General features: G+C 40.0%; 1 protein-coding gene across 1 annotated transcript in view; it reads left to right on the top strand.

Annotated features, from left to right (window-relative positions):
• Positions 1-12,583, top strand: part of SPTBN5 (spectrin beta, non-erythrocytic 5) — a 91,321-nt gene that overhangs the window by 23,967 nt on the left and 54,771 nt on the right. Inside the window, exons 21-32 of the mRNA XM_057403943.1 lie at positions 80-250; positions 356-520; positions 1,262-1,488; positions 1,969-2,155; positions 3,391-3,591; positions 4,239-4,355; positions 4,967-5,130; positions 6,659-6,791; positions 7,607-7,752; positions 8,457-8,571; positions 9,370-9,480; positions 10,520-10,699. Of these exons, the coding sequence (XP_057259926.1) occupies positions 80-250; positions 356-520; positions 1,262-1,488; positions 1,969-2,155; positions 3,391-3,591; positions 4,239-4,355; positions 4,967-5,130; positions 6,659-6,791; positions 7,607-7,752; positions 8,457-8,571; positions 9,370-9,480; positions 10,520-10,699 (1,917 nt within the window). The remainder of the gene's footprint in view (positions 1-79; positions 251-355; positions 521-1,261; positions 1,489-1,968; positions 2,156-3,390; positions 3,592-4,238; positions 4,356-4,966; positions 5,131-6,658; positions 6,792-7,606; positions 7,753-8,456; positions 8,572-9,369; positions 9,481-10,519; positions 10,700-12,583) is intronic.

Consider the following 12,583-nt stretch of genomic DNA (forward strand, 5'->3'; position numbering starts at 1 on the left):
GATCCTAACATCAAGGACAAACTACAAGCCCACAAATACTCAAATGTTAAATCAATTTAATCCTGTTTGTTTCTGTAAGGAGTTTAATCGTGATGCTGCTGAACTTTTGATATGGATGGAAGAGAAGTACAAGATTGCGTCAGATGAATCCTACCGTGATCCAACAAATGTTCTACGCAAACTGAAGCGGCATGAGGCTGCTGAGAAGGAAATGATGGCTAATGAAGAGCACTTTGCAACACTGATAAAGGTGAAGGCAGTTTTGGAGCTAAATCTTTCATCTTGTCCCACATTTCATAGGTACTGATCTGCTCATAAAAAAAAAAAATAATAATGATGTGCTGTGTTTTTCCAGCAAGGAAATCAACTGATTCAAGACAACCATTATGCTGCAGTTTCTATCCAGCAGAAGATGGCAGAGCTTCAGAAGACGTGGAAAGAATTGTATTCCAAGATGATAGAAAGAGGTGACAAACTGAGACAAGCTGGGCAGCAAGAACAGCTCATGGAACTGCTCCAGGTCAGGAGGTGATGGGGAACAGAGGGGAGGAATGACCTAGAAGTCTGGTTGCTTTGTTGTGTAGTCCTCATAAAAAAGAGCAGAATATCATCCAGATAAAAATGTAATTTAAGGTGTCCATTTTGTCTACGGTCTCAGGAGAGAAAATATAATGCTGCCCAAGCTCACTCCAAAGCTATGAGCAGGGTAACGGTGCCAGCACAGCGCCAAGGCACATTGCTGTTGAACTCAGGCTCAGCATTATATCTGTGTGGCCATCCCATACTGGGAAAATAATCAAAACTCTCTGCCTTGTCATAACTAACTGTTTACTTGGAGTCAGTTTGGGATTGGTGACATGGCACTGTATTAAGTACACTGTGATTCAGGCAAATTGTGTAAGAGGAACAACGTGCTTTGAAGCTGTTTTGGTACCAGTCATGTCATGATACTGCTGTTGTGTTGTAGCTGTTATCTGAAGCCTTTGAAGATTGTTTGATTATTTTGTACTATGTCACTGAAGATAATTCAAAGAGACCGTTTTAAATGATGTGCTTTAGTGCCTCAGAGAGACTAGTCAAAAATAATGTGCAAAGCAAAATATTCCCAGGAGATGCCTCTTAGAGACTCCTGACCATCATGTTACAGAGAAAGGACATATGGATTTTAAAACCATGTTGAGGAAGATGTCATGGGAGGGCTGAGTGAAAGAAATTGCTGTTGAAGCATCAGTACAAGTGTGCAGTAACCTCTTCCTGGCAGGATGCAAAAAAGAAGATAGAGAAAATTGAGAAAGTTCTTCAGGAATCTGAGACAGGCCACGATTTGCGCTCCAGCCGTGATCTACTCAAGCAGCACAGACAGCTGGAAAACGAGACACGTGAGCTGGCAGAGAAAATGAACTCCATTGTATCCCATGCAAGGAAAATGGCCACCAATCACTTTAACTCGCAGAGGATTCTGGATGAAACACAAAAATATCTGAAAAGGTGAGCAGCCACTCTCTTTTTGTCTCCACCCTGTATGACAACATTTTTCATTTTACCTCCTAGAAAAGCTGACTGTTGACCCACCTCAACCTTTGTTACTGGACCCTTCTCTTGTCTACTGCACTTCTCCCCTAGCCCTTTGCTTATCCAGAGGTCTTCCCCTGGTTGTTTCTAAGAGGTGCCGTGATCCAGCACTCAACAGTGACTAGTTCCTTAAAACATCACAGTACAAGCCTAGGACCTCAAAAATGTAATCACTTTTCCTCTGCTTATGTTTAGTGTTATTGTGTAAGGCTACTAGCCAAAAGTAGCCTTCTGTAGAAGGGATTCTTGAATATGCAGTCAGTACAAACCACTGAAATTTAATTGCAAAGGAGGGTCCAGTGTTTCCTAGTCTTCATAGTGGTATCATAGCCTAATTCCCTTGGCAGAACCAGAGTAATGCTTTGTTTTAACATATATTTGATGGATGACACCTAGGTTTGAGTCTTTGCAAGCGCCTCTTGATGAGAGGCGTAAGTTGCTGGAAGCTGCAGTGGATCTCTATGAGTTCTACCATTATCATGACATGGAACTGAACTGGATTAATGAGCGATTGCCTATTGCCCATTCCACCAACTGTGGGAAATCCTTGGATGTGGCTCAAAACCTGTTGCAAAAACACAAGGTAACTCTTTTAATCAAGTGCATTATAGCATATTGGCACATTAACGTTTCACCTCAGGCTGCAAAGCAGCGCCTACACACTTTTTTATCTTCAGGAAGGTGGTGGCAAGCAAAATGTATTGCCACACTTTCAATGAGTATATTCACTGACTCCAGCACTAGCCCATCCAAAATGGCTCTAGAGGCTTGAGACAAGTCAGCAAAGTGGCTCTGTTTTCAGAGCAAATATGAAATTCATGTGGGAACTGCAAAATTTTACGTATTTTGCAGTATTATTAATATTATAAATTTTGTAGCTCTTTCCACTAGAAGTGGATTAAAAGCTAGGGTACTTCATGTTAAATAGAAAAAAAAAGTTATTTGTTTTGTGGATTGACCTGGGTTGAATATTTTGACTGTTATATGTTTGTCCTATTTTTGTTCTGTGCTTACTGCTTCATTATACATACAGTCTTGGGGTTTGTGCACACTACATTCTCTTGGAGAGCATATAGCAGCCATCTGATGTTTCTTCTAGTACTGCTACAAAATGGTTTGAACAAGCCATAGTCAATATATTTATAAAGACAGGTTAACACTGATTTCTGGAGAGTCTGGTTCTTTGTAGCAGTTCCTCACAGCCCTGGGGCAACTCAGAGCTGCCTTGCACCACAGGCAACACTGAATATTACAGTACCTGGATTGCAGGTTCCATAAGAAGGGTTATAAGATCAGTTGGGAGGCTTTATGAAGCTGCAGTCTAATCATTTTCATGGTACTGTTGACAACATCTCTTACCATCATCCTCCAGCCCATTCATGTTCTGGGGTATTTTATGTTCCCATCAGCAGCTCAACACTTTCTTCTGAATCCACCATCTTTGTGTCTCATCCCTTGTCCTGCTTCCTCTCCCAAACCTCGCTGGCTGCTGGGCAGGGGAAGTCTCTTGGTAAGAAGAAGGGGTAGGCCCAGACCAGAGCACCAAGCTAAGAATTTTGGTGACTAATGCTGAGTTAAGGGATGTCTGCTGCCACCTTACAGACTCTTATATTCTCCCTCAACGGCAGCACCAAGAGCAGAGCGCTATACAAGAGGGGCTGGGACTAGTGGCTAAGGCTGTAACTGTTGTAGAAATAGACAATCCGTGTTTCCACTGGCTATGCTCTGCCCACTGTCCTAGGACTAGGAACATACAGAATTTCATTGTCCTCACATACCCTTCCTTTATTCCTATTTTTTCTTTCATCTCATTCCCAGGAACTGCAGGCAGAAGTGAATGCCCACAAACAGCAAGTCCAGCGGGTCCTGGATAAAGGAAAGGCAATGGTCGTAGGTCAGCACCCATCAGCTCAGAAAATAAGTGAGAAATGCCAGGAGCTGATGACTGCCTGGCAGGGCTTGGAGAAGGCCTGTGAGGAAAGGATGAAGCAGCTGCAACACTCAGTTGGCTTCCAGGAGGTACAAATTACAGCAATGTACTTACATAGCAGCTTCTTCAGACAAACAAGAGGGTCAAACTTGTAAAGTGAATAACAGAACAGCTTCACTGGGACTGGTGTTCAGTTCACTTGTGTGATGCCAGACTCATGGGAATAGAGTTTTGCAGACATAAACGGCATTTGCAGTATGTTCCCTGGAGAACTGGGTCATCCGGCTCTTTTTTCCTATAGCCTTTATGAAGCCTGATTCTTAGAGGTGATTTGAACTTCTCACGGAGAGGAAAGAGAAGTATCACAGTGATGTCACACAGTTAAGCCCTACCCTTAGTGAATAAGGTAAAGGAAGGGTCAAGTAAGGATACCGATGTGAAGAAAGTAGAGTGAGACAACTTGAAACTTACTGTCAGAGCTCTAATGCCTGGAGAAGATCTTAGTTATCCAGTACTGAAGTCTTCCATCTTGTGGCTTCTTTCTCCTTTATATGATTTGGCAGAATACTGTGGGATAGTAGTTCTTCCTATGAAATATCCTTTATTTGTTATTTAATAAAATATCACAGTAAATCTTACAGTGAACCTTCCCTATAGAATTTATTAGGTCAAAAAGATAACATTAGTGTTTCGAAAGTTAAGGTAGAAACTGATTAACTTTCTCTTTAACTGATAGTTTTTAATGAATACTTCAGACCTGGAGGCTTGGATAGCAGAAAAATACCCACTTGTGACAAGCAAGGACTATGGTAAGGATGAAGATGGAACACTGAAACTCCTCAAGAAACATAAGGTATTTCTCTGCTTAAATTCTGTATGCTGGCCCAGTTTTCTGGTCTGTCTGCAGTTGCAAGATTTTCTGTTTTATTGGTACTCAAGTGTCCAGTCATCTACAAGATATTTTGCATTGGTGGATGTCTACATGTAAATGGACTGATAGAAAAGATCAATGAAGCTTACTAATATGGTTGGAAAAAATGCAGTTTGGGGGAAAAAGATACTGGTGAATATTCTCATTTTTTTGAGGCCAAAACTGACTATGATCAGTTCAGTCTTCTTCTGTTCAGTCTCAACAGATGAATGCAGAAGCCTTGGTTTTTTTCCTAAAATCCAAAATACAGATAGAGTATTATTGCAGAACGCTTTTTTCTGCGTAATAGTGCATCAGGAATTTCTAATTGAATTTATTCACCTAACTTGTTTGAATGTATGTACACTTTTTTTCCCCCCTTCCAAAAGTGTTGCTAGAAAATGATCTAAAATTGATCAAGTCTTGGAAATGTCACTTCCAGAAAGCTTTTCTCCCCTTTTAATGTCTCAATGACTACACCGTAGGCTGGTGAAAAAGTTCAAACAGTGAATATCTTGGACAACTGGCTCTCAATCAACTTTTTTCTCTGCCAGGCACTGGAGCATGAGATTGCAATTTACCAAAATCTGATGAAAGAACTGAGTGAAAGTGCCCAAACTCTTCCTCTCGTGGGCTTCATCCAGTGTGTTGAGGTTGATGCACCAAAGGAGCAAGTTCAGTCAAGACTCCAGGAGCTGCAAGAACTAGCAGCAGCAAGGTATAAACTAGAACTATCTCTTGTATCCTAGGTTTGATTCAAAGCCCACTGAAGTCAACAAAGTGTATCTCCAGTTACCTCACTGGAATTCGCATCATATCCATTATCTCCTCTTTTTTCAACTGTATTTAGGAAATCACTTGTTTCTGTATTAGAGTCGCATGCACCTATGAGCTTTCCATAATTGCTAAGCAAGAACCCTACATTTTATTCAGGGAGTTTGGCTATATATTGAGGATTTTGAAGCCCCAAATTTCCTCTTTACCCTTCATCATCCACCTGTAATGTGACTTGAGATGCCACATTCTGACTTGCCTCTGTGGGATTTGGAATTGCTATCAAAAGGGGAAAAAATGTTTTTAAAAGGTTTCCTTAAGGGTGTTTGAAAATTGCCTAATTCATTACCTAGCAGAAGGGAGACAATCACAGTTGTTTATATGACCAGTGACAGTGCTAGTATAGGAAAGGTTTTCCTTTTGATCATTCATTTACTTTTGATTTCACTTCCTTTCTGTTATTGTTACAGTAAGATATTTACAACAGGACAGTTTGCTTGTACACAGGATTTTTAAGCACTTCTGTTCTGTTGTCAGGAACAAATAACTGAACAGTTTTAGGGTTTTCCTACACAAAAATTTCACTCAGAAAAGGAATGGGCTCTGCAAGTACAATAACAAATGGAGTCTGAATACTAGAATAATTAAACCTAGAAGAAATACTACTATTTTACCATTTATTTTTTATTATATGTAAAAGAAAATTCTGTGAATGAAAAGTTCAGGAAAATACTCAGTATATAGAAATATTTTTTGTGTTTGCTGGAACAGAAATGTTTTGTGTTCATTCATGCTTAACGTTAATCTGGGTCTTATGGCGCCTCATTGGTGCTCTGGTTTGTACATTTGACCTGCATTGTCCTTGGTGGATTCTTTCAGCAGGCTAGCAGCAATTGTGATTTCTACAAGGAACCTAGGTTAAACTTTCTTGGAATGTTTCAACAATGGCCAGACAGTGTTAGCAGATGGAAAATGGGTATTTTGTTTATACCTCAGGCTGTATTATAAGATACTCTCGACAACCAGAAATATGCAGCAGGTTGCAGCAGTTTTGCTGAATAGGCAATATGAGCAGAACTGCATACATGCATTTCGTAGCACTTGCCTTTCTGATGTACCACTCTCAGTTAGAAAGATTTCCTTCTCATTTTCTTTCCAGACCTGGAAAAACATGAAGGGAATTCTCATAGGAGAAAACCCAAACCAAACGAAAACAAAAAGAACAACAAAAACAAAACCAGGGATTGAGCTCAGCTAGGCACAGTGCTTTTCTTGGAAACTCAGCCATTCGGTCTGACCTGACTGAAGCTGTCATCCTACAGATATAATTTCTAATCCCGAGAAAAAAAGTCAGCTCTTTCATTAGAGAGAATGAGCCTTGATGGTGAGAGGTTTTGGGGGTTTTGTAGGAAGAAAGCTACTGAGTGCCCTCCTTGGTCTAATTGTATTGTCTTCTCTCTTTCCCCCCACAGAAGGAAGAAGCTGGATGAGACTCTTGTCTTGCATGAGTATCTACGAGAATATGAAGATCTGCAAGACTGGATCACTCAGCAGAAACAAACAGCCAGCGCTGAAGACTATGGAAATGATTATGAACACGTCTTGGTGAGGTTTTTGAGTAACAGATCAAAAGGCAACCAAACTATACATAGTAAGACTGTACAAAGATTCTAAATTTGTCCTTGAAAACTTATTAGACACAGTAAGAAGTAAGTATGAATAACTGGGAGATACAGAGGGAAAAGGGCGAAGAGTGGGTGGGAAGGATTGACTCATGACAGGCAAGCAGCATTGCCTAACACTTCCATCCTGTTACCGTGGGGGCTGAGCTGCATGAAACAACTGCATGCTAAAATGTCTATGCCTTCAGAAGCAACTCCTTTCTATTTTTAATAACCAGATTTTTCAGTGTGGTGTCCATTAAGGATTTCTTTCATCATGAATGCTGATGTACAGACATCTATAGTAATACCTCTTCACATGGCACAGAAACTAATGTCAGCCCATTACATATCAATAGCCATTCAGAATCCTCATTTTTATAATTTATTTCAAAATATCTTGTATCTTAAATCTTAAAATCAGACTACATTTTCCACTTACAGTACTGAACACACATTTGCATTCATGAAGTAAATACATATAATTTAATAATTTAAATTCATTGTACATTGGATGTTTGTATCTGTCCCTGGTAATAACGTTTCTGCTTCTCATCTGCATAGCAGACTTCATGTTTTTGCTAATAGTTTGTATCTCCTCATGGGTTTTGGAACCATTCTCTGCAGTTTCTCCATCTCTGAATATAATCATCTTATTACCTGTGTTTCATACTGTACGTACAAACATACAGGAGGTATGTTTGGGAAAAGAGAGCACTCAAAATGCCTGGTTTGTTACTTTTGTTTTTCCTTCAAAAGCAACTTTGTGCCAAATATGACACATTCCAACTTCAGTTGGAAGCAGCTGGGAAAAGAGTTATGGCTTGCCAGCAGCTGGCAGACAACTTGCTGAACTGTGGGCATTCTGACTCCCGGGAAATTCGGCAGAAGCAGAAAGAGCTGAGGTAGGATACTTGTGTTAGCTCTATGAGGCTTTGTCCTTTCAATTCACTCTCGATAAGGAGGAAGTGAGAAGGAATTAGAAAAGGATAAGGCATGCCCTCCCAGTTCTCTAATTGCAAAATATGTGGTTTGCTCACTGCCGCCATGCCTTGTTTAAAAATAGACTTCTACAATGCAGACATTATCTGCTCTCTGATTTGGCTTCTTGTCAATTGCATCAGAGGTGCTTTACAAGTAAGGGGTGAATCAACTTCCTTTGCCCTTTGAAACAGGATCACCTAACCGAAAGGCTAAGAGTTTAGTTGCTTCTGATTTTCAAGTTTGAATCTCATGACTGCTCTGCAGAACAGTATCAAGGTGTTCTGAGTTTCTTATGCCTAGTATCGGTCCAAACTGGTCCAAAAGAGAATATTTCATGAAGGAATAGTAGAGTTTGAATCAGTCCTCTGAGTCCTGCCTATAAAACCTGAAAAGCATACTGGAAAAGAGCACCTTTATACAGGATCATCTATTTTAATGCCTGGAGCAGGCAGGGCATGGACAGAGTAAGGTGAGAGACATGCTGCCACTCAAAGAATTGCTTCAAGAGAATTTCACAGCAGGAATGAAAAACAAAGTAAGGGAAGGACTTGTTTTCAGTCTTTCTTCAGACTGTTAGTCTCCTTTACTCCTCTTATATGGTCTTTTTCCACATCCTCCCTTGTAGGAACTCCTGGGAGGAGCTGTTGGAAATTACCAGGTTCCGAGGTAAGCGACTGAGAGATGCTGAAGTGATTCACAAGTGTTACCAAGATCTGACAGATGCTCTGGCCCATATTGAGGTAAAAAATAATGGGAAAGTCTCATTCAAAGTTTATTTTAGTTTAACTTGTGGACATTTCTTATGATTCTCAGACACATTGTTGGTACACCGAATCTGCCTGTGAATCTATTATAGAAAGGCGTTTCTCCAATGGATAGGAATGTTCTAATTTTCACCTAAACTGACCTGAAACAAGTTTCTAATCATTTTATTCTAGCAACAATGTTGTCCTCCAGCTGAACTGCCTCTTCTTTCTCCTTGCTGTGCTCGCAGTGTATGACTGTGTGACAACTACATCCCCTCAGAACCTTTGTTGAGCTAAATAAATGTTTAAGTCCCCTTTAATGTGATGGTTTCTCCATTTCATCTTTACAGTAATCTTTCCTAAGCATTTATTGCAAAATTTTTATCTAAATGTGGTTCGCAATAGACCACCTGTTTCCTACAGAATAGCTTGAAACTACTGGTTGATAATGCTCCATTAAGTATTCACTCTATGCCACTGCAGTAGCTATTCAAGGCTGATTCGCAACAGAAGTCTGCAAAACATTCTCTTGTTTTGTCTGATCAAGGAAAGATTTGAACCTTCATCTCATGGTCCAGCTGGATAGCTTTATCACTAAGATATTTACAAGTGAGTTACTAGGACAGATGTCCTGGAACAGATTTTTCTGTCTCCTTTTACCTATCGTAGTTTAGTAACCCAGGATGTCCTTAACAATGTGGTTGCACTACACAAAGTGATTAAAGTAGGCTTGTAGTGTGTTTTGTTTGGAAGTAGACAGTAACAAAGCTTTCCCTGGTTTCTTCCTTCTAGGAGAAGTCCAAAAGTATTCCAGATGATGTTGCTAAGGACATGAGAGGTGTGCAAACCCAGCTCCGGAACCATGTGGCCTTGGAGCACGAGCTGTCTGGGAATGAGCAGCAGGTAACGAAAGTCATTTATGGTCTTCAATGTGTAGCTCTGTGCAAGCCTGGAAATCTCTAAAGGTCTTCCTTAGTCTTCTGCTTTCTTAATGTGTTCAAGGTCTTATGGCCATGATAAAGTGGATCATTTAGAGCGTTGCGAGTAAGGGATGCATTATAATAAGTGCTGCCTATTGAACTGATTCACAGGGGTATTTTTGAATGCTGTTTGAAATGTGCGATCATGCCAGGCTTTATGATATATTTACAGCCTTCTTCAAAGTGTTCCAGGTAATTACAGGGAAACATCCAGAATCTGTTCTGTGTGCAGAGAAACTGAATGTTCACTGAACACAACGTGCATTGATTGACTGTAGAGGATTATAGAAGGAAGGATGGGACAGTCTGGAATTTTCAACAAGTTTAGCATGGTAGGAAGTGGACTGTAAGAAGGATATAGCTCATTATACAAAATTACGAAAAGTTTCAGCTTATGAAAAAATTTGCTTGTATTTGGGGCTTCGCTTAGCTTCAACTGGACAAATAAAACTAATGAGTTTTCTCTTCATCCATTTTTTTAGTATATATAATGGTATAGTAAACATAGCATGTGAAGTAGTTATCCCAGTATTATGGCCTCATGTTTTGGCCTTGCAGCAGGTAACACTAGAATTGATCCCAACAGCTGTTACTTTTAAAGGTAAGAAAGCATTAAATATGCATGAAGAAAATGTTATTCTATATGGTCACTGGGGAAACGACACACAGCTATTAGTTGCATTACTCATGTAATAAATGGTATTGTAAAAAGGAGAAATAAAATCTGCCTGCTTATTTAAAACATCACTGTTGTGATGAGCCTTAGCAAACACTGGATGTCACTGTTATTCCACAGAATTGAAATTAGGGACGCTTTTCTTTAGCATGAGAAAAGTTAGGTTAGAAAATGTTTAAGTTGTAGTTTCATGTACAGTTACCATACCCTTTATTGTACTTTTCTGATACTAGCTGCATCTCTCTGATTCTGTTTTCCCTACTCTCTTCTTTGTTCCTGCATATAGCTGCAGGAGCTGATCCTCTCTGCAGATCATGTGCTCACCCATTGCTCAAAGAAGCAGGTGGCAGACATGAAATCAAAGCAGCAGGCAATAGTGACCAACTGGAAGGCCCTGAAGTCTAAAGTGGAACTGCGCAAGAAACTTCTGGAACAAGCATACAAGCTTTACCAGTTTCAGGCACATGTAAGCACTTCAGCCTTCCGTCCATTGGTACACAGGGGAAAGATACCTTCAATGTGTGTGAATCACGGGTGTACATCCAAGCTGCAAAGATTGATGTAAAAGGCTGTATGTGCTATCTGTGTTATTAATCAAGTATTTAAGTGCTTCTAACTATTTTAAAGGTGTTAGAGGATAAGGTTTTTACCCTCTATATGAAGGAAAGCCTGTATCCAACTGTCTATAGTATAACTGATAGTTGTCAGAAACAGTCATTGCTTCACAGGAGTAGCATAAGTGTTATCAAAAACTGAGTAAGAGCAATAAAAATAGATGTTAGATTCCCTTTTAAAATGCCTAAAAATTTTTCTTTCTCAGGGCATGCAATAACCCTCAGTTAACTTACTTCATGGAATGTATCCAATGCAACTCACTGGTCTTTGCAGTAACCTCTCAAATTGCTTAAACACAGTGACATGCATATATCAACATACCATCACTCACAATGCACAGCAGCATTGTCTCCAAAGAACTCAGTAGGTCACTGAGCTATGATTTGCTATGGAATACATTGCAAATGTCAGGAGTCTCATTGAAGGCACTGCAGATATACCGTTGCAGATCAGTCGGTAATTGCTGCAAGTACTGCAGTAGCAGGTACTAAAGTAGCGAGGGTGTCCTCTTTTATCATGAAGTAAGTTGCTAGCGTAGATTTCCAGAATACTTTTACATTCTTTGTATTCTTGAACGGTTCAGTTGAACCGAGAGGTGATGCATCCTGTGATCTGAATGGCAGAACTATAGCCCATTTCTTACTCTGGCAATGTGTCCTTTCATCTTCATTGGTAAATTTACAAGCAATGAACACCCTAAAATATATATAAATCTGTCAGTGCTTAGCAGAGGGCTACACCGTCATTAAAGTGCTTTCTTAACATCATAAAACAAAATGACAAAGCCAGGTGACTGTATTCTCAGTGACATGCCTAGATAGCATTATGCCTCAGGCACCTCACTGTCTCTTTGATGTCAGCCTGCTCACAAGAAATATTCCTGGTCCTCTCAATTTTCACCTCCTTTTCTGATAATACTTCCTGAAGAAGTGAAGGGCTGTTTCTGCAAATTTGGTAAGCTTGTCCAAATGGCACAAGGCAGGGCTATACAGTCACATCTAATTGTCAGTAGCTCTAAGGTTGGTTAGAGCAGCTTTGCTGCAGAACATCCCCCACATTGCTGAATGTAATTGTACACAGAGTAAGCAGTGAAACAAAAACAAAGCAGCTTGCCATTAACTGAGGATTCTAGAGGTGTATCTCCTTGAATCCCATCAAGTACACTCTTAGTCTGATTGAATAGCAGTTGGCCCTAACTGACAGCACACAGTAACAGCAGAGGGCTCCAAATCCTCCAAGTCCGTCGAGGAAAAGGAATTTAGGCTCCAAATATTTCTGAATGATCTGAGGTTCTTGTTCTGAAGTTTGTACTAGGATCTGCATGGTCTTGGACAGGCTCTGCTTAGGAGTTTCCCTCAGACTGATACCTAGTCTTAAATATGCTGGCAGTGGCAGTACAATAACCTCTCATTGGCTCTTGACTTAGTCCACCACATTAGAATCCTGAGATTTATGGATTTTTTCCTAGCGCTTAGCTTAAAATCTCGAGGATTCTTAGACATTTGCAGGGCCAAATGCAGTGTTAGTGTCTACAGTGACATCCAGCTATGTGTGAATTAGTTCTGCAAATTAAAATGATGCCAACACATGTGCACTATGTAAGCCCCTTTAAAGGGACCATGGTCTTTTTAAAGAATCATTTCATAGCTCTGTTCACTATCTTTAAGAAAAGAGTATCTTGGCTTTAAAATCTAAATCCCTAGCTTGGTTAATTTCAATTTTGTGGTGCTTTTCT

This window comes from Pezoporus wallicus, unplaced genomic scaffold, assembly GCF_028554395.1.
Source record: "Pezoporus wallicus isolate ANWC-B61680 ecotype Strahan unplaced genomic scaffold, APGP_CSIRO_Pwel_v1 contig_8673, whole genome shotgun sequence".
Taxonomy (NCBI): domain Eukaryota; kingdom Metazoa; phylum Chordata; class Aves; order Psittaciformes; family Psittacidae; genus Pezoporus; species Pezoporus wallicus.